The sequence below is a fragment of the Lathyrus oleraceus genome, chromosome 2 (assembly GCF_024323335.1).
Source record: "Lathyrus oleraceus cultivar Zhongwan6 chromosome 2, CAAS_Psat_ZW6_1.0, whole genome shotgun sequence".
Lineage (NCBI taxonomy): Eukaryota > Viridiplantae > Streptophyta > Magnoliopsida > Fabales > Fabaceae > Lathyrus > Lathyrus oleraceus.
The window spans coordinates 11,918,207-11,937,612 of record NC_066580.1 but is presented as its reverse complement, the minus strand read 5'-3'; the positions used below and the strand labels follow the sequence as shown (position 1 = coordinate 11,937,612).

The 19,406-nt window shown below is 33.4% G+C and overlaps 2 protein-coding genes and 1 long non-coding RNA gene across 3 annotated transcripts in view; 2 read left to right on the top strand and 1 right to left on the bottom strand.

Moving 5' to 3' along the window:
* Positions 1-5,227: 5,227 nt before the first annotated feature.
* On the bottom strand, positions 5,228-6,144 carry LOC127117633 (uncharacterized). The gene is made up of 3 exons (XR_007802009.1): positions 5,996-6,144; positions 5,689-5,910; positions 5,228-5,554 (listed from the first exon to the last, which is right to left on the bottom strand). It is a non-coding gene; the product is annotated as an uncharacterized LOC127117633 (long non-coding RNA).
* Positions 6,145-11,663: 5,519 nt separating this feature from the next.
* LOC127117632 (serine/threonine-protein phosphatase PP-X isozyme 2) lies at positions 11,664-16,644 on the top strand. Its single transcript, XM_051047704.1, has 8 exons — positions 11,664-11,963; positions 12,246-12,398; positions 13,882-13,944; positions 14,066-14,151; positions 15,229-15,304; positions 15,398-15,666; positions 15,749-15,827; positions 16,160-16,644. The coding sequence occupies exons 1-8, from the start codon at positions 11,823-11,825 to the stop codon at positions 16,208-16,210; spliced, it is 918 nt and encodes a 305-aa protein (XP_050903661.1). The 5' UTR covers positions 11,664-11,822; the 3' UTR covers positions 16,211-16,644.
* A 662-nt stretch (positions 16,645-17,306) lies between these two features.
* The window catches only part of LOC127117631 (putative BPI/LBP family protein At1g04970), a 2,743-nt gene continuing 643 nt past the window's right edge, over positions 17,307-19,406 (top strand). The window contains exons 1-5 of the mRNA XM_051047703.1: positions 17,307-17,864; positions 17,996-18,135; positions 18,487-18,841; positions 18,925-19,173; positions 19,332-19,406. The exon at positions 19,332-19,406 is cut by the window's right edge and continues 51 nt beyond it. Of these exons, the coding sequence (XP_050903660.1) occupies positions 17,463-17,864; positions 17,996-18,135; positions 18,487-18,841; positions 18,925-19,173; positions 19,332-19,406 (1,221 nt within the window). The 5' untranslated portion in view covers positions 17,307-17,462. The remainder of the gene's footprint in view (positions 17,865-17,995; positions 18,136-18,486; positions 18,842-18,924; positions 19,174-19,331) is intronic.

Here is a 19,406-nt window from a genome sequence, read left to right as displayed (position 1 = left end):
TAGTGATCAGTCCAATGAAACCCTAGCTTGCATCATGACCTCTTCATCTTCTGATCAAGACTTATGAGGATGACTTGCACAATGTAACCACATGATATGCAATATGCAATGCCTAATGACCTAAAAAAAATGATATGCAATATGTTAAGCTAGTCCCAAGAGAGGAGGGCAAATTTTGAGGTGTTACAGTATGTTTTAGGAGCTTGGTTCTTTGTACCATGCCTCTAACATGCATTAACACCAATATCTTTATTGCCCGACCTCAGATAGTTGTGACTTCTACATAAGTCCAATTACGATTGCTTAACATAGAGCTAAATCTGTCCCAAAAGGCATAACATTCTTGTAAGTGAGATTGTAAGTCTCTCATTCTTCATGGCATTTTGTGAAGACTTGACCTTTTTTCCATTCATGAGAGCCAGTGGCGTACTTGTTGATTTATCAAAGTTGGAGCCCTTCTCATGGATGATGTCTTGGTTCATGTCTTCATACTTGTGAATGGATGGTTGAGTGTTCTCCAAAGAATGACTTAAACAAATTGAACTCTTCACTAACATTTGACTAACTTCTTATTAATATTGCTTTACTTTCAAGTCATTTACTTAATGCAATTTAAATTCTAGTATCTTTATCATTCATTGTCATTTACATTTCATGCAAGATGTTTATGTTTCAGTCATTTTTATTTTTGCTCACTTAAGTCATATCTTGTGATTGTATATATTGTGTGCTTGTGATTTTGTTTGTGGTATTAGGGCCTTAAAATACTTAATAACAACAAAAACCTTAAAAAAAGTATATTGGTGGACTATTTGACTCGATCTGAACTGTTAAACTTAGAATAGGCAACCTCCATATGCTTTAAGGACTTGGCTAATGCCACTATATGAGACTGAGTTATCCTTGATTGTGCCTTTCATCTAATACATTTGAAGACATTAAAGACTGCTAGCTATTGGAGTGCTTTCTTAGATGTTATGGCTATCTTTATTTGATGTCTTGGTTTTCATATGATTTGCTTGGATGTTTGCTTATGCTTATTGCTTGCTCAAAAGTCCAAAGGGAATGAGTTTCTATCTGACATTCTTGTCTCGTGGATTGCATCACATTGGTCATATCTTTTCAACTCTTAAATTTTAATTTTTGTCTAGGATAGTTCCTTCATCTCTTCCCATTTATTTAATTTCAAAATTTCTCCCTCTTTTCAAAACCTTCTTTGCTTGTGTTTTCAACTTAGACATGTTTAAATGAGTAGAAAGTTTGGCCTTATGCCACTGATTTTCAAAACTTCTTCTTAATCAAACCTGTGAATAAACTTAATCATATTGACCCCAATTTCAAAAAGCCAAAAAGAATTAACAACTTCATTTAAATTTGTTGGTCATTTTGTGCCCTGTTCCTTTTAAACCTTTATTAATATCAATCCACTAACTTCTTTGAAATTTTTACCACGAACTACGAGGTTTTGATCCCTCATTTTTATGTTACTACGTAGGCATAAGATGGAACATCTTTTTTCATCCCAAAACACTTGCACACAAAAATATAATTAATGAATTCTTTTCTCATCCCCTCACTCTATCTTTTTATCAAACATCTTTTTGACCAAAACACTTGCACACAAAAAAGGGCTCCCTAGGAGTACCTAGGACACTTTTGGTGCTAATATCTTCCCTCTGTGTAACCAACCTCTTACCTGTAATCTCTGACATTTTATTAGTTTTGATTTGAAAACTTCTTATCTTTGGGTTTTATTCGTACTTTTGCCATTTTCCTTTGGAAACAATAAAAGCGCGATGGCGACTCTGGTTTTCTTGACGTCGAGTTTATCCATAGCTCGATGGTCATGAATTTACCTCTACACAAAGATCTTCAAACTCTGAAGAAGTGATAATGGGAGATAAATTTGAACCTGTCAGAACCAGGTCCTCTTTCAAACCTTCTGAAGAGACGCTTACGGGTTTGGTGTCCCTAATAGAGCCTACATCAATTGATGAAGCGCTTCTAGACACATAATGGATTCTGGCTATACAAGAAGAACTTATTCAATTCTCAAAACATGTCGTGTGGGATCTTGTTCCAAGACCCAAAGGTACTCATGTCATTGGTATAAAGTGGATCTTCATAAACAAGTTGAATGAATAAGGAGAAATGGTCAGGAACAAGGCTCGACTGGTTACACAAGGTTATAGTCAAAAATAAGGGATTGACTATACATAAACCTTTGCACCCGTTTCCAGGTTAGAGTCTATTCATCTCTTAATTTCCTTTGTTGTTAATCATAACATCATCTTATATCAGATGGATGTTAAAAAAGCTTTTCTGAATGGTTACATTACTGAAGAAGTATATGCACACCAACCTTCTGGTTTTGAAAATCCTAAAAATTCTGATTTTGTTTTCAAACTCAAGAAATCATTGTTTGGCCTGAAGCAAGCTCATAGAGCATGATATGAAAGACTAAGCAATTTTCTTTTAGAAAATGATTTCACCCGAGGGAAAGTTGATACAACTTTATTTTGTAAATCATTCGAAAATGATATCCTTGTTGTTCAAATTTATGTATATGATATCATATTTGGTTGTGCTAATGCTACTTTGTGGAGGGAATTTTCTAAGTCTATGCAGGTTGAGATTGAGATGAGTCTGATGGGAGAACTCAAGTTCTTTCTGGGGCTTCATATCAATCAAAGTCCAGAAGGAACATACATGCATCAGAGCAAATACACCAAGGAACTTCTGAAGAAGTGTGACATGTCAGAATGCAAGATGTCAAAGACTCATATGCATCCTACATATATCCTTGATAAGGATGAGGTAAGTGTGAAGGTAGAACAGAAGGTATACAAAAGTATGATTGGTTGTCTCTTATACTTAAATGATACACCTGACATTTTATTTAGTGTTTGTTTGTGTGCACACTTCTAATCAGATCCAAGAAAATCCCACTTAACAGTTGTTAAGAGGAACTTCAGGTATCTTAAAGGTACAATTAACCTTGGCTTGTATTATAGAAAATCTAAAGATTACAGGTTAGTGGGTTATTGTGATGTTGATTATGCTGGAGATAAACTTGAAAGAAAAAGCATATCTAGAAGTTGTCAGATTCTGGGAGACAACTTGATCTCATGGTTCAACAAGAGGCCGTTGACAATAACACTTTCAACTACTGAAGCTGAATACATTGCAACTTCTGGATGGAGCATTCAAATGCTCTGGATGAAAAGTCAGCTAGAATATTTTCAGATATATGAGAGTAACATTCTTATACTCTGTGATAATATTTATACTATTTATTTATCTAAGAATCTCATTTTGCATTCAAGAGCTAAATATATTGAGATTAAGCATCACTTTGTACGTGACTATGTTCAGAAGGGAATTTTAAATTTTAAATTTATTGATACAAATCATCAATGAACTGATACCCTTATAAAACCCCTTGCTGAAAATATATTCATTTTCAGTAAAAAAAAATTAAAATTGATTTAGATATGAATTAATTGATTAAGTATTGTTCTCCACTAGTGTCGTTACTTCTTCCCAAGAGCCAGACTAGACCTATTCTGATTGATTGAGAGTATTCTCCCTGCATAATGTTGTATTAACAAAATGTTAATCATGCTCTATAATCATTAAGAGCATTGAGCCCAGAAAACTGAACATGGAAACAAAGAAAATAGTAGAGCTCTCAACCCATTTATAGATGTTTCAACCCATTTATAGATGTTTGTCCTCCCATCCATTAAAATCAACTCATGACTAGTACATGTATGTGTAATATTAACTGTTGATTTGTTCATAAATGGTTGGTATTGCTCACTTTAGAGGAATTAAATCTCAATACAAGACAACACAAATATTCATTAGAATAAAGCTTGTGAATACTAGAGATGTTATAAAAGTGATCCAGTATCTAACTATTTCTGTTTTTCTAAAAGAAAGCAAATATATCTACTCAAGATAAAAAATTGAAAAATTGAAAAATTCCATATTTTATAGGAGGCAAGTCATTATCAAAATAGCCATTACGATATATAAACTCTTTCTTCATAAGATAAACATTCATGTGGTGGTGCATTTGTAAGCTACTAAAGTCGTGACTACCAAATTGACTAAAAAAGCCAAATATGGAACCAAAAGTGAAGCCAAATTGGCCATGCAAAACTTTTTCACATTATCATATATTGGAATCCAACCCACATGGTCTTCTCCATACTGTCCCACAAATCCAATGAATTTGGTTGTTGCACATCCAGTTATCAACAACATTGTCATAATCTAAATAATCAAATATCAAATAATAATTTATAATTAAATATCAAATAATTATTTTGGGCCAATAGATAGTTTTACTAATATTGTAAGACAAACATGCTATAAATTAAAGTGGCGACATTAATTTTAAAACAAGACATCTAGGCCAGTGATTGGGCGTCGGGAGTTTAATGTGAAGGACGTGAGTTTAACTCCCACCTCCGTTAAATTTTTAAGTATTTGCATAGTTTTTTATCTTAAAAAAAATATTTAAGAAACAAAATATTAGTATTTGTATATTTTCTTATCTAAAAAAATTAAATTAAAAAAAAAACACATGAATTTAAAAATAAATGATTGAAATTCGAGTACCGTTTACTGTCGATTGACAATAGAAGGAAGTTAGAGTTCAGCAAATTTGAACTCAAGACGCCAACGGATGTTAGAGCTACGTGGAATACATATTTCCGTTTCAAAATAAAAGTTCTGCTCGAGTTGGAAGTGACACTACAAAGATCGGTCGAAGATATTCTGAAGATGTGCAAGCGTCCATCGGAATATTGAAATGTAATAATGTAGTTTATGTTGAAATCATCATTGTAATGCTTATTTTATGTTATGAATGTCATACTTGTAATGCTTATTTTATGTTGAAATCATCATTGTAATGCTTATTTTATGTAATTATACCGACCATGTAACTCCAGGAAACACAACAAATTGAGAATACAATAACATCACAGAACGTAACATAAAAAACAAAACCCCAATATTGTAACTTTGAAACATCATTTCTTTACAAAATTCTGGAGCAAATGCTCTTATCCCAATCTAATTAGCCATTTTCACAATGAAACCAACAATCAATGTCCACAACCCATGTAACAAAAATTAAAGACATGGTAGGAGAAGTATATATATATATATATATCACAATCAAGCATTACAACAATTAAGTACTTCCAGAATCTGAATTAGTAACAGGAAAGTATTATACGACTAGATGAAGATGAATCACTACCAGAACTGCTGGAACTACTGTTGGCATGTTTGGGAGAAATAATATTCATGTGATGTGAGAGTCAAATTCATATAGTACACTTTTTGAATGAGAAGGTAGCTCAAAAGCTTACAACATGAACATGACCCTAGTAAACATGATGGGTCATGCGATGCAATATGCGACCAATGATAATATCAATGATATAAATGACCAACGAAGCCTCCTATAGGGTTGTTGTTCCGATTTCCCCGACGGCTTTTGGTGGTTGTGTTTGCAACAAAGAGTATGAACAACCTAGACGAAACGACAAAGAGTAACACATTTAGGAAGAAATTACCAAAGATCTGATGAAAGAGAAAGTCATTATATGAAGTAAAATATAACAAAAAATGTTCTTTTAATTGAAAGCCTCAACCAAGGTACCATACCTCATTTGATTTTCTTATCATTGTTGCAATAATCTTTTCGGATTCATATGGGAATAAAATTGACCATAAGCCCTTGAATACAAAGCATTATTCATCCATTACTTCACGAATGTAGTTGCTCTACAAGGCCTGGCCTCTAATAATACTATTATCAACCTCAATAGAGTTCAAATATACATTTAAAAAATCATGCTTCAGAGTCTCAATAGCCTTGATTCAAATCTATATGAAAAGGGAAATACTAAATAAATAACAATTAACTATAGGAAGAACCTAAAATACGAGAAAAATAGAAAGTAAGTCTTACCCCATTAGAGTAAAGATCTCCATCATATTTTTGAAAATCTGGTATCGATTGAAGGATAATAGAGAAAGAAAGAAGGAGATGAAGGGTTATGGTAGTGGGAGAGAGAGAGAGAGAGAGAGAGAGAGGTGGCGGCTAACCTAGGGTTTCTAGGTGTTTCATCAAATGGTTCAAACTAAAAATATTTTCAATAATAAAACTAAAAGTGAGTTAAAAAATAAAACAAATAATAAATTAAGTAATAAAACTATAAAATCTAGGTCATAAAATAAAATTGCATCAACATTGTCACGTAGACAAATTTAATGTTTCTTTCAAAAAAAATTAACGAAAAATACAATTTTGTGTAACAAGACATTTTTTAAGGGGCTACTATGTAACATTTTGTAGTTAAGGGACCAAAAAGAAACAATAAATTAAGTTAAATGACCAAAAGATGCATTAAGTTTAAAGTTAAGTATACATAAGAAAATTGGAAGTGGAAAAAATATGGCAAAATAACCTTTTTGGTCCTTTACCTTTACCTCACGGTCCATTTTGGTCCCTTAATTTTAAAAAGATCCAAGTTGATCCTTTAATTGTTTAATTAGTGTCACGGTAGTCCTTCCTGTCTATTTTGCTCGAACGACGTTTATTTATGTACGCGTGGCAGCTGAGTTGGCAATTAGCCATCTTCTTCTTCATCGCCAAGGTCACATAAATAAATAAATAAAAGCCTCACAATTTTGCCTTTAACAGGAATTAAACCATGCCCATCATGGTTATTAAGAGGAGTTGTGTACCACTAGGCTACATCATGTTTGTTTATTTGTTTTACGAATCAAATATATATTAACAAATATATATTGATACCATAATTTATTGATGAAGCTGAAGCATCAATAATATATTCATACCAAAATATCTAAATTCATACCATAATATATTAATGAACATTTGGAGATGTAAGTGATATATGTTATTGTATCGTAAATCAGATTTTGATATTATCTTAAAATTTAGATTAAATTTAACTCGACTTTAAATAATTTAATTTGTAATGTAACTGATATATGCTACTTGTTTCCATAATGACAGTTGCACAATAAATGCAAATTTTGTTTCCAATTGTATGAGGCGATGGTTTTCTTGCAAGAGACGTATCATTTGAGAACAAAGCATGACCAAAGAAACATCAAGCACTTGCATTAAGAGTAAATCCAATCAAAGACATTGGAATTTCGATACAAAACTGTTTGATTTTAGCTACTGACGAACTCTATTCAAACTCTAGTAGAATCAAGAGTTACCTTGGAAGGTCATGGAGGGTTTATTCTAGAATTGTTTGATTGAGTCTTATATTGATGATTTTATTGATGAAAATTGTTAGACAAAAATGGTCAAATGAATAAGGTTTGGATAGTTTGTGACCAACGATGAAAGGATTTGATTTCCCCTAAAAAGGTGAATCCATAAAAAGAAGAGAGTATAAATGATGAGATGTTTGGTAATCTTCCCGAAATTTTTGGTGTGTATATTTCAAATTATGGGTAAAAGGAAATTAAATTTCTAGGTAAATTAAATTTTGGGTTGTATGTTTGGTTTGTATGTTTCAATTTCTGGATTGTATGTTTCATGTTCTTTTTATAAATAATTAAGATTTTATTATATATTTAATTTGTAAATTAAATAAGAAAGAGGTTAAGTGGTCTAGTGGTGCAATATTCTTCTTAGCAACCATTATGTCCATGGTTCGTATCCAGGTTAAAGTATTTTTTTTGTTGAATTTGATTATTTTTGTGAAGAGCATATGGCACATCAGCTACGCCTACACGTGTGTGCCAATTGTACACCAATATTGACTTTGACTAACGGAGCAAACAGAAAGGATGAATGTGATACTATTTGAGCAATTAAAGGATCAACTTGGAACTTTTTAAAATTAAGAGATCAAAATGGACGAGGTAAAGTTAAATGACCAAAAATGGTATTTTGCCAAAAAAATATTTGGGTGTTACATGACAAATGGATAACTGATGGAAGCATGCCTCATGTGTTTGGTTATACAATTCCGCACTTAGATCTCAGGGGTATATATTTGTTGCACCCATAGTAAAACTACAATGAATGGAATTTGCTCACATGTACGAATGTGAGAGGTTGCTTATGATGTTAAATCTATGAAATAGTTAATGATCTCTCAACCCTCATGGTTGATGTATTTATAAGCCTAGTTTATGGACCAAGTGGATGGGTGAGGAACCAGTTCCCTCCCATCAACTTGACTATAGCATAAAGATAGAGATATTAGTTATTCCCACCAATAGAAACCAGAAGACCAGTTCTCCATGTTAATAGGAAGAAGCTATTTCTTCCTTGTGGAAGTGGAAAATACTGGCCCTTTTAGGGACACGTGGTTTGGCACGTAACCATTCACTTATTTACAAATGAATATGCAAATGGGTCCGACGACCCGTTCTATGGGTGTGAGTATGATACCATTTAGTGATAGTTCTAAGGCCATATAATTTACGAGTCATGCTCTTTTGGGCCCAATTAAAGTTTTCGTAATCCGTAGTCCTCAAACGAGAGGTCTAGGAAGGGCGGAGTGATTTAAGCTCATGAGACATTGGTCTCTTTCTAGATAAGTGCATCCTTAAGATGAAGCTTAAAGGGCGGGTCCCTCAAATGCAACTTAGAGGGCAAGTTTTTCAAGCGTTTCTTGGGACGAGTCCCTCAAGCATTCATTTGGGTCTGTCCCTCAAGTGTTGCTTAAGGAGAGTCTCTCAAGTGTTGCTTGGGGGAAGTATGTGCAACATTGAATTCTTATCTATGATGAATTATATCTCGGGAATATGCATTGATCATGGACCGTTTATTTATTTGCATGCATCTCATATGGTCCATATGTGTCCCACTACCTACTAGTACGCACAACCCTACAATCTTGCAATAATGCGTACTCGACCTAGGCTTTTGCTTAATAAACAAAAAGAATATCAACCATTTGTCTTACTCTTGCACACTCACTCACCATATTTTCTGAGCAATCCTTCTTCTCCAACCCTTTTGCTTTCCAAGATCCGTTATTCCACTCAATGTCATCATCAAACCCTAGTCAGGTATTAAACTTATCATTTTAAATCGTATTTTATTTTCTTTGGGGATTTCTATTATAAGGGAGTTAAATGAGAGTAACCAGGTCATTTAATCCTCAAACCACGAAGAAGTTGTGAAAATATGGAGATATTGTATGGAAAATGTGAGGCATCGGAACAAAATAGTTGATTAGAAACTTTTAGAATTAGGCATGTTTGGCAATTACGATAAAAGTTCTAATAGTGATGATGATATTATTTTACCCAATTATTTCCCAAAGTATGAAAAATTATTATTTGCCACTAACTCCTCAAAAAAATTTGGAGTCGAAGACTTTGAAACTTTATACGCAACCTAAGAGAAGGTGGCTTCCTTTCGCAAGAGCATAAACTTATCTGACACAAACGGTGAAGAAGATGTCATTTTGGAGCTCTGCTCGAACGAGGAGCAGATTAACATGGTTGCCCTTGCTTTTTCATCCAATGAGTTTTTCTACATCCACCTCCTTGTTATTTATGACTTAGAGGTCCTAGTTCTTTTCACACTCTTCGAATATGAGGTCCTTATGACCATAAATGTTGTCTTTTCTCAAATATCGCCCAACATATGAGCTTTCATTAGGGAATTAAAAATTATTTTCAATTGTCTAAAAGCCATGCCTATGATATGCATATTATTTTCTTTATATGGTACCAAAACGGAGACCAAGGGCGGTTGGGCGACACTAGTTTCCTTGACGGGGAGGCTTTCTTTTCACCACTCACTCGAACAACTTTAGAAAAGAAAGGATATGTTCATGGAAGTGAAGAGAGAGATATTGCACATATGGTAATATTCGGGGAAGGCGCAGAATGTTGACTCCCTCTGTATTGGACAAGCGACCTTGTGGCCTTAAACGACTTCAATCATGACTACTTGACCATCACAGTAAAGGAAGTTGTCAAGACCTTATACGAATTTACCAGTATGAGCTCTTTGGAAATGGTGGAGCACGACCAAAGCAATGATGCTTGAAGGACCCATCTTAAACAACACTTGAAAAACTCACCCTCTAAGCTATTTTTGAGAGATTCACCTTCTAAGCTTCGTCTTAGGGATGCACTTCTCTAGAAAAATATCAACTTTTCATAGACTTAAATCACTTCGCCCTTCCTAGGCCTCTTGCTTAAGGAATGTGGACTGGGAGAAATGTGATTAAGTCCAAGAAGAGCATGGCCCATAAATCAATCTACCAAAAAAGAATCATCAGATGGCATCATACTAATGGGCGAGCATGACCTGACGGGTCATGAGCTGCCAATATCTATCCATCACGTTTATGAAGAAGGTCACCCAAACCATTTTCATATCAGTTCGTGGATAACTTAGTAGTGACGTGCTAAACCATATGTCTTTGAAATGGTTGATATTTGCCACTCTCCAAAGGAAGAAATTGTTTCATCATATTAACATGAAAAATTGGTCTTCTGGTTCATATTAATGGGAAGAACTAGTCTACTTATTCCTATGGACTAGTCAAGTCGTTATTTCAAACATATCCTTTTGTTTAACAATAAAAATCTTCAGACTTAACATAATTTAAATTTGTGCAAACTATATATATTTCCTATCTACAACACAAGAGCATTGAACAACATATGTTTAAGTCACTAAAGATAATATCAGAGGAACAAAGCATATTCTCAACAAATTTATGGAGTTTATAAAGGATAAAGAAATGCAAGCACATCCTCAACAAACTTATGGAGTTTATAAAGGATAAAAAAAATGCAATATAAATAAACGTATGTGATGGAATATGAATCTATTTTTGAGATAATAACAAAAATCATATGATTCAACGATAAAATAACTCTTAATTTAGTTCAATTTAATGACTCATTAAAAAATATGATGTAATTTAATTAACTACAATTTAATATGAATCAACTTTTAAATATTTAAAATACATTTATAAAATTTATTATTATTATTAACGTTTTAAAAGCATAATAAACTAATATGTTTATGTTTAGTATACAATTTCTCCACTTAGACCTATTTTTAAAAAAAATCTTAAATCAAATCCGAGTGATTTTATTTACAAACACACACACATATATATATATATATATATATATTATATATATATATATATATATATATATATATATATTATATATATATATATATATATATATATTTATTTATTTATTTATTTTAAATTTTAATATTTTTCTATATAGAAATAAACGTCTTAATAGTATAATATCAATTCTCATCTCTAATTTATTCTACTTACTATTTCTTTTACAATTTTATTTTAACATATTTTATTGCATTTATATTTTTTTATTTAATACAAATGATTAGTTTTCTATGACGAAAAATAAATAAATGTAATTTTGGTTTTACACGATAATCACATATGTGGTACATGTATTTTGAGTCTCCAAAAACAAAAATGTAGATATGACAAAAATGAAGAAATATCTAACACAATCACCAAAATTACAAAATAACAATAATCTAATTTTAAATTATAATCATAAAAATCTCCCAATTTAAAAATACGACTAAAATCAAATAATTAAAAATATTGATTGAATAAGAAATAGATAAAAATAAAAGGGTATTTTGCAAAAAAGAAGAACAAAAACTGAGAAAACGAAATTGAAGAAGAAGAAGAAGCAGTGGAAGAAGCTCTGAGGCAGTGACTGAATCATCGTCATCACTGCTTAGAGAGAGAGAGAGAGAAAGAGGAGAGAGAGAGATGTCTGACCTAGACAGACAAATTGAGCAGCTGAAGCGATGCGAACCTCTGAAGGAATCTGAAGTGAAAGCTCTCTGCCTCAAAGCCATTGAAATCCTTGTGGAAGAAAGCAATGTTCAAAGGGTCGACGCTCCTGTCACAGTTAGTCACTTTTTCTCTTTCAATTTCGAATTTTCTCTGTATTATATCTTAGGTTAAGAATTAGAACTACTCTTACTTGGAATATCAATTTATCTAGGGCACACTTTGATAATCAGTAGTTGATTTTAGGGTTAGTGTTCCAAGGAGATTTAGTAGGTTTTGTGCTTTTTTTTTTCTTAGTATTTTTCATCAATTTTGAATTTTTTTACTATAATATTGGTTTGTGATTTTTTTTTGTTGCTATGGAACTGATAACTACTTTGCTGGTTGTATTGTTTGTAGATATGTGGGGATATTCATGGACAGTTTTATGATATGAAAGAGCTTTTTAAAGTAGGAGGTGATTGCCCCAAAACTAACTATTTGTTCCTTGGGGATTTTGTTGATAGAGGATTTTACTCGGTCGAAACGTTTCTCCTCTTGCTCGCTCTCAAGGTGATACTCTTTTGTTTTTTCTCTTGTATAATTTTATTGGCTGTTATAACTGTAAGCAAGAAGCATGTATGTTGAGTGGTTGTTTTAGAGAATATTGTAGTTTTTTTTTATGTTGTGCTGTATGTTTTATATCTGTGTTTGGCTTTGGTACAACAATTTCAAGATTTCTTCATTCAGTTTGCTTAATGGTTGGTTTATCATAGAATAGAAATGTGCTCTTAGGATTTCTGGGTTGTGGGATTGGTGATAGGATAATGTAATGTGTTCGAGTGAACTTGGTGCTTTTTTTGAGGGATAAAAATTTGTTTGTTATTGGAATAAAATTCTTAAGTGTTTGTCTGGGATGGTATGAGTGGCTAAACTTGAAAACTGCCCGAGGAGGCTTTATTGGTGGGCTTTTTGTATTCTGCTGTTGAGGTTTTGTTGGTGAAATCAAGAATGAGATGCTTTCAAATTTTGTTCTTTTGGCTTGTTGTTGATGCACCTGGATGGGATGTTATGCTGCCTTTTTAATGTCAGCAATATCTTCTACTCAGGAATTTTGCACCCACTTTGTAGGTTTCTGATCATGTTTTTAGGGAGTCCTATGTCTATAATAAAGGGTGATAGTCCAATTGCTAGACAGTGTTGGCAAATAGTGGCAGTATAGTGTTATTGCGTAGCGGAATTTGAACTCGGCACTGTTGTTATGTGATATGCAAGTTAGTACAAAGTGTTGTCAATTAGAGGCACTATATGGCTGTAGCGTAGCAATATGTAATTAACATTGTTGTCCATGGCGGAGAGCCAAAATCCCGCCATACCTGCCGCTTTGCGGCGCCATTATAGTAGATTATGGCAGAAAAACCCGCAATATCGGCCGATATTTACCATTGCGGCGAGCCCTAAAACCACCACGTATATCGGCCATAGCGGCCATGGAGCCGCTATTTGATAGCACTGATAATTAACAACACTAAAGTAAGAGTTAGAGGGTGCTCAAGGAAAACTATATGTCAACCATAGACTTTAGATGCTTGTAGATACATGAAGTAATTATGAACTTAATACTCCAGGAGGTTCTGCGGCGTTTATTAGTCCACCTACCACCTTCTGAGGGAATGCTTAATTGTTATTGTCATTGTTGCTTGCTTTATCTATAATGCATCGGAGCTGTTGTTTGCTTTTGAGCTTATGCCTTTTCTCTCTATATTGTTATATTTTCATTATTTTTAGAAAGAATGCCTGGAGCTCCTTCTTCCCGCTTTGTTTATCTCTTTATAATTCTTCGTACTGTTAATATTTGATAAAGTTTTGAGTTAGCTGTCTTGTTAAACTATTCTTTATAATTTATTTAAATGTAAAAAAAAAGTTAAAAGGGTTTTGTAAACTCCCTTAAAAAAGGGTTTATCAGTTTCTGGATCACTCATTCCTTTTAAGCCATTATCTGCACTTTTTCCATTTTGTTCATTAATTTTGTAACTAATTAGTGACATACAATCAGGTGAGGTATCCAGATCGGATAACACTCATTAGGGGAAACCATGAAAGTCGTCAGATCACACAGGTTTGTCTTTGTCTATTAGCTTAAGTGGAATAATGAATAATAGTAAAGGGGAAAAGGCACTCAAATATTTCTCAACAATTTTTTACTTCAGAATACTTATTCATTATCCATCACTTGACAGGTATACGGTTTCTATGACGAATGCCTTCGGAAATATGGTTCAGTAAATGTTTGGAGATATTGTACTGACATATTCGATTACTTAAGGTTTGCTGCTATCTAATAGATGTCAAAAATTTATCTGTACATGTGTTTCTGTGGAGAGGGTGAGTTTTGGAACAATTGTGAGGTTGTTGCCTTATGACCTAGAGGTCACAGGTTCAAATCCTAGAAAGTCTTTCCTTTTGCGAGAGTGAGGCTGCACACACCATCCCCAGGCCCAGATTCCACTTTTCGGGAGCCTTGTGCACTGGGCCGCCCGATCGCCCATGTGTGTTTTGTGAAGGGGTAGCTCCCATATGCAAGACTAAAATAAGGACATGTTTATATTTATATCTCAATCTGCTTTATGTCATCCACAAGGCTCCTTTAAAGTGGAGTCTGGGCCTGGGAGGGTAGATGTACGCAGCCTCACCTGAGATGGACATTTTACCACAAACTGCAGTTTTCATACTATGTTGTTGCTTACATCTTTTTCTTTTCCATGTCTGTTTTATGGGTACAGGGGCTGCTTCTTGTGCTTTTCTTTGGATATTTTTTCTACAAATAAAACTATATGATAATCCTTTTGAAAACTAAGCTCTTTGTTTGGGAAACTTTTTCTGGATTGTTTTTCTCTGTTATTCTTTCCACTGTCAAATTCATGATGGAAGTGTTTCTACCGTTTTCACTGTTACTAGCAAATTTTATGCATTATCCTTTCTATTTTAGAGTAAAGGAGTGTAGGTGGATACAAGCTAGGCTAATATTAGAAGGATGCTTTATGCAGCTCGTCTTTGTGTCTTTTTAAGAGGAAAATGAGTTGAGGTGGGTGATTCCAAGAACCAGAGATCATATATTTTGACAGTCTTGTCAAATAATATAGAGAAGAAAAATGCTAGCAACACACTATGAGGCCACATGGATGGTCACACAGTAATTGTGAGGGTGTAGAAAAGATTGGTACTTTCATGTTTTGCTAGCATTTTTATTTATAGAAATAACCCAAGAAGAAATTAGGGTTTTAATGGAACATTGCATGTATGTAGCTGCTTATTTTCTTAATAAAATTAGTTTCATTTACAAACTTTTTTGTTTTAACTTGCATTTTTGCTAATGACTTTCATTGATAATGATAAACTGCAGCTTGTCTGCTCTAATTGAAAACAAGATTTTCAGTGTTCATGGTGGCCTCTCTCCTGCCATCACAACATTGGATCAGGTTAGAAGTTTTACCCCAATTTATGTGTCTAAAGATTTAGTCTTAGATTATATAAAGGCTACATTATACAGATTATTTACTATTCATATCCAGATACGAACTATTGATAGAAAGCAAGAGGTACCTCATGACGGTGCCATGTGTGACCTCCTATGGTCAGATCCTGAAGATATTGTGGATGGATGGGGTCTGAGTCCCCGTGGTGCTGGTTTCTTGTTTGGCGGTAGTGTTGTTTCTTCTTTTAACCACACCAATAACATCGACTATATTTGCCGAGCTCATCAGTTGGTAATGGAAGGATATAAATGGATGTTCAATAACCAGATAGTTACTGTCTGGTCAGCTCCAAATTATTGCTACAGGTGCATAATCAATTCAAATGTCTGTTATTATTATTATTTGTATTATGGTGTATTTAATACTAAATCTTCGTCTTTGTTACAGATGTGGTAATGTAGCTGCAATTTTGGAATTAGACGGTAATCTTAATAAGCAGTTTCGTGTGTTTGAGGCTGCCCCACAGGTTTGTTGACAAAATCACATGATTTTGATTATTATTGTTATAAACTTGATGCATATATAGGCTATACGAATTATCGTTTCCTAAAACAGCATCAATTCAAGCATCAATTCCTTTATGTACAATCCGTTGATTCATGTCGTAAAGAATGCGCCTCTTATGCATCAGGGTTGCAATTTTTAAATCCTTCTGAATTTACACTAGGGACTTTTCATTTAAATGTACTATATATGCATGTTTCAGCAAACAATTGGTGGTTCGCGTTCTTTGCCACCAATGCAAAAATTATTATGTTCATTGGTTGATATCGATTTTCAAATTTTAATGAATCACAGGACTCAAGAGGCGCGCCTGCCAAGAAACCAGCACCAGATTACTTCTTATAAAGCAGCTTTCTTTGTTTCTATATCTGAATACACGAATTGACGACGGGAGGTTTGATTGAATCAAGGAGGAGATGTCTGTAACGGGAAGAATCAGCGACGGGCGATTGTCAATTCTGGAGGCAGGAGTATGTCATACATGCTTGTGCATCTGCTTGCTTAATGCATCATTATTATTGTAGCAGTGTTGTGAATTAGTATGATTGATTTGGAAATATGTGATTCTTATCTTTGTTCATTCAGAAGATGTGATGAACAAGAGGGTTTATTTAGAAAGAAAACGACATTTGCATATATGAGAACTTGATTAGGAACAGTTGGATTGGATCAGGGAATATTGGGAGTCCATATAATCCTCTGGAGGAAAAAACCCACCATTCAAGTTTTGTTATTCAATCTATATATATATCACTTCTCAACAGAGAATCTTGATGCAATCAATCAAATGCATGGAACTTTCTGGTGTCTCTCAAAATCACCTGGAATGCTTGGAGGCTCATTCTTTTCTTTCTTTATTGTGTTATGTGATAATCTAGTAATTAATTCTTAAGTACAAAATAATTATAACTTAAATTAAATTGGAAATAAAAGTATCCGAGTATGTTTTAGCCTCCAAACTCGCACTCACAGCATTTCATAGTGGATAAAATTGAGGTAGAAGGTCTAAAAATTGTTTATGACATTATACATGATTTCTTACAGACATAAAATTGAGGTAGTAACTTAATATTAATAGCCTCTTTAATTGTAGATATGAGCTTTTGAAAAAAAACCTCTTCAAGAATCTTTACTTAGTGATTAATAATAATAAAATCAATTAGGAGTCCATAAAATGTGGGCTATAACATTCCGATTTTTGTAATTCTTTTAATCAATAGTTTCTTTTATTAATTGATGGATTAATGAGACTAAGTGAGTGCCTATTAGAAAAATAAAAGACGCGTGTGCCTCGAGCTCATTTTCAACTATACATTTTATATATATCTTTTTACAAAAAAAAACTATACATTTTATATTAATAATAATTGAACACTATTATATCACAAATAATATTAATAATTAAACAAACTGCCAAAACCAATCTCAAAGTTCGTTTTTATTAGAACACTAACAATATTATTTTCGTCTTTCAGTAATTAATAAATAAACATAAACATTATTAAAACTCTGTTCAAGATTCAACAAACACCATCTAGGTTTCATGTTGATGTTTTCTTGATCATTAATTTTGATTCATCTCTCACAAAGACAAATCATGTCACATAGAATTTGTGTCCTTTTTTTATCCTTGTTATTAATCTCAACAACCAGTGTTTGTGTTGAAGAAGGTTTCATTTCTGTGATTATATCTGATAAGGGTCTTGACTTTGTCAAAGACATTCTAATAAACCAAGCTATTGCATCTATAGTTGTTTCTCAGCTTCCACAAATTGAGAAATCTGTTCAAGTTCCTCTTGTTGGAAAAGCTCATGTCATTCTTTCTGAGATCACAATTAAGAATATTCAAGTCAGTTCTTCGTCGGTTGAAACTGGTGATTCTGCCATTGTTGTTGTTGTTTCAGGTGCTACTGCTAATCTGACCTTGAATTGGAGGTACACTGTTAGTAGTTGGTTGGTCCCAATCGGAATTTCAGATAGTGGAACTGCCACCGTTAAGGTATTGTATTAATCTGACACAGACACCAGACACGATACTGACACATGTGAGTAGACTCAGATAGTTTTTTTTTATCTCTTTGATAAACCGATAATATTCCTTACTTGGTTGTGTTATGCTATGTTTGGAAGGTTGAAGATATGCAAGTGGGACTTACCGTAAATTTAACGAACCAAGGAGGAACTTTAAAGCTGAGTCTCTTGGATTATGGATGTGATGTTGGAGAATTATCTATAAAAATGAACGGCGGAGCAGCTTGGCTTTATCAAGTGTAAGAAAATTTATTCAAAAAATGATTTATGATAGTACATAGAAACTCTGTTAACATATTCCATTTTAGAGATTTGTTCAGATAAATGGACAGTCAGATAGACAAAAAGAATGTTGGTAGACTGATAGATAGATAGACAGATAGATAGATAGTCAGATAGACAAAAAGAATGTTGGTAGACTGATAGATAGATAGACAGATAGATAGATAGACTGATAGACAAAAAGAATGTTGGTAGACTGATAGACAGATAGACTGACAGACAGATAGACTGACAGACAGATAAATACATAGATAGATATATAATAGATTTATAATTGAAGATGTTGTGAGTTTTGTTTTTTGGTGCAGGCTAGTTGATGCTTTTAAAGGAAATATACGTTCTGCAGTTGAAGATGCTGTTTCTAAGAAAATAAGCGAAGGCATACCAACACTTGACGATTTATTGCAAACTCTTCCGAAGACAATTTCGTTAGACAAAACTGCTGCTCTAAATGTTTCTTTCGTCAACAATCCTGTGTTGAGTAACTCTTCTATCGAACTCAAAATCAACGGTTTATTCAGCGAGAGAAAGAGTGTTTTAGTTCCTCAAAGTTACCATAAAGGATCTGATCACATTTCTGTCTCCAATGGTGATTTACCAAAGATGATTAACATTTCAATACATGAAAATGTTTTCAAATCCGCCTCGGAAGTTTACTTTGCAGTAAGTTTCTGAATTCTGAAAATACATTTGCATTGTTTAAGACTCGAGTATAGTTTTGATAGCTTATGCTGTTCTTGCCTCAGGCAGATGCTTTGCAATGGATCCTTGATGAACTACCTAATCAGTCCCTTTTGAACACTGCTGAATGGAAACTCATCATTCCTCAATTATACAAACAATATCCAAATGATGACATGAATCTTAATATCTCGGTATCGTCTCCACCGGTTATAGAAGTGTCTGATCAAGATATCGACGCTACCATTTCCATAGATTTAATCATTGATGTTTTGGAAGCCGGTGAAGTCATACCTGTTACATGCATCTCTGTGGTATGTTTAAGCAAAATCAATCTATAAACTAAGTGAATAATTAGCATTTTTTGAAGGTTACATTGTTAAAGTAACTATTCTCACAGATTGTTACATTTTTAGATTCTGATAACATGATCCGTATCCTATCTTAACATTAGTGCTTCATTTTGAAATAGAACATTAGTGCTTCATTTGACGTGGAAATTGTACGAAAAAGTCTTACCGGTCGGCTTAAATTGAAGAAGTTCTCC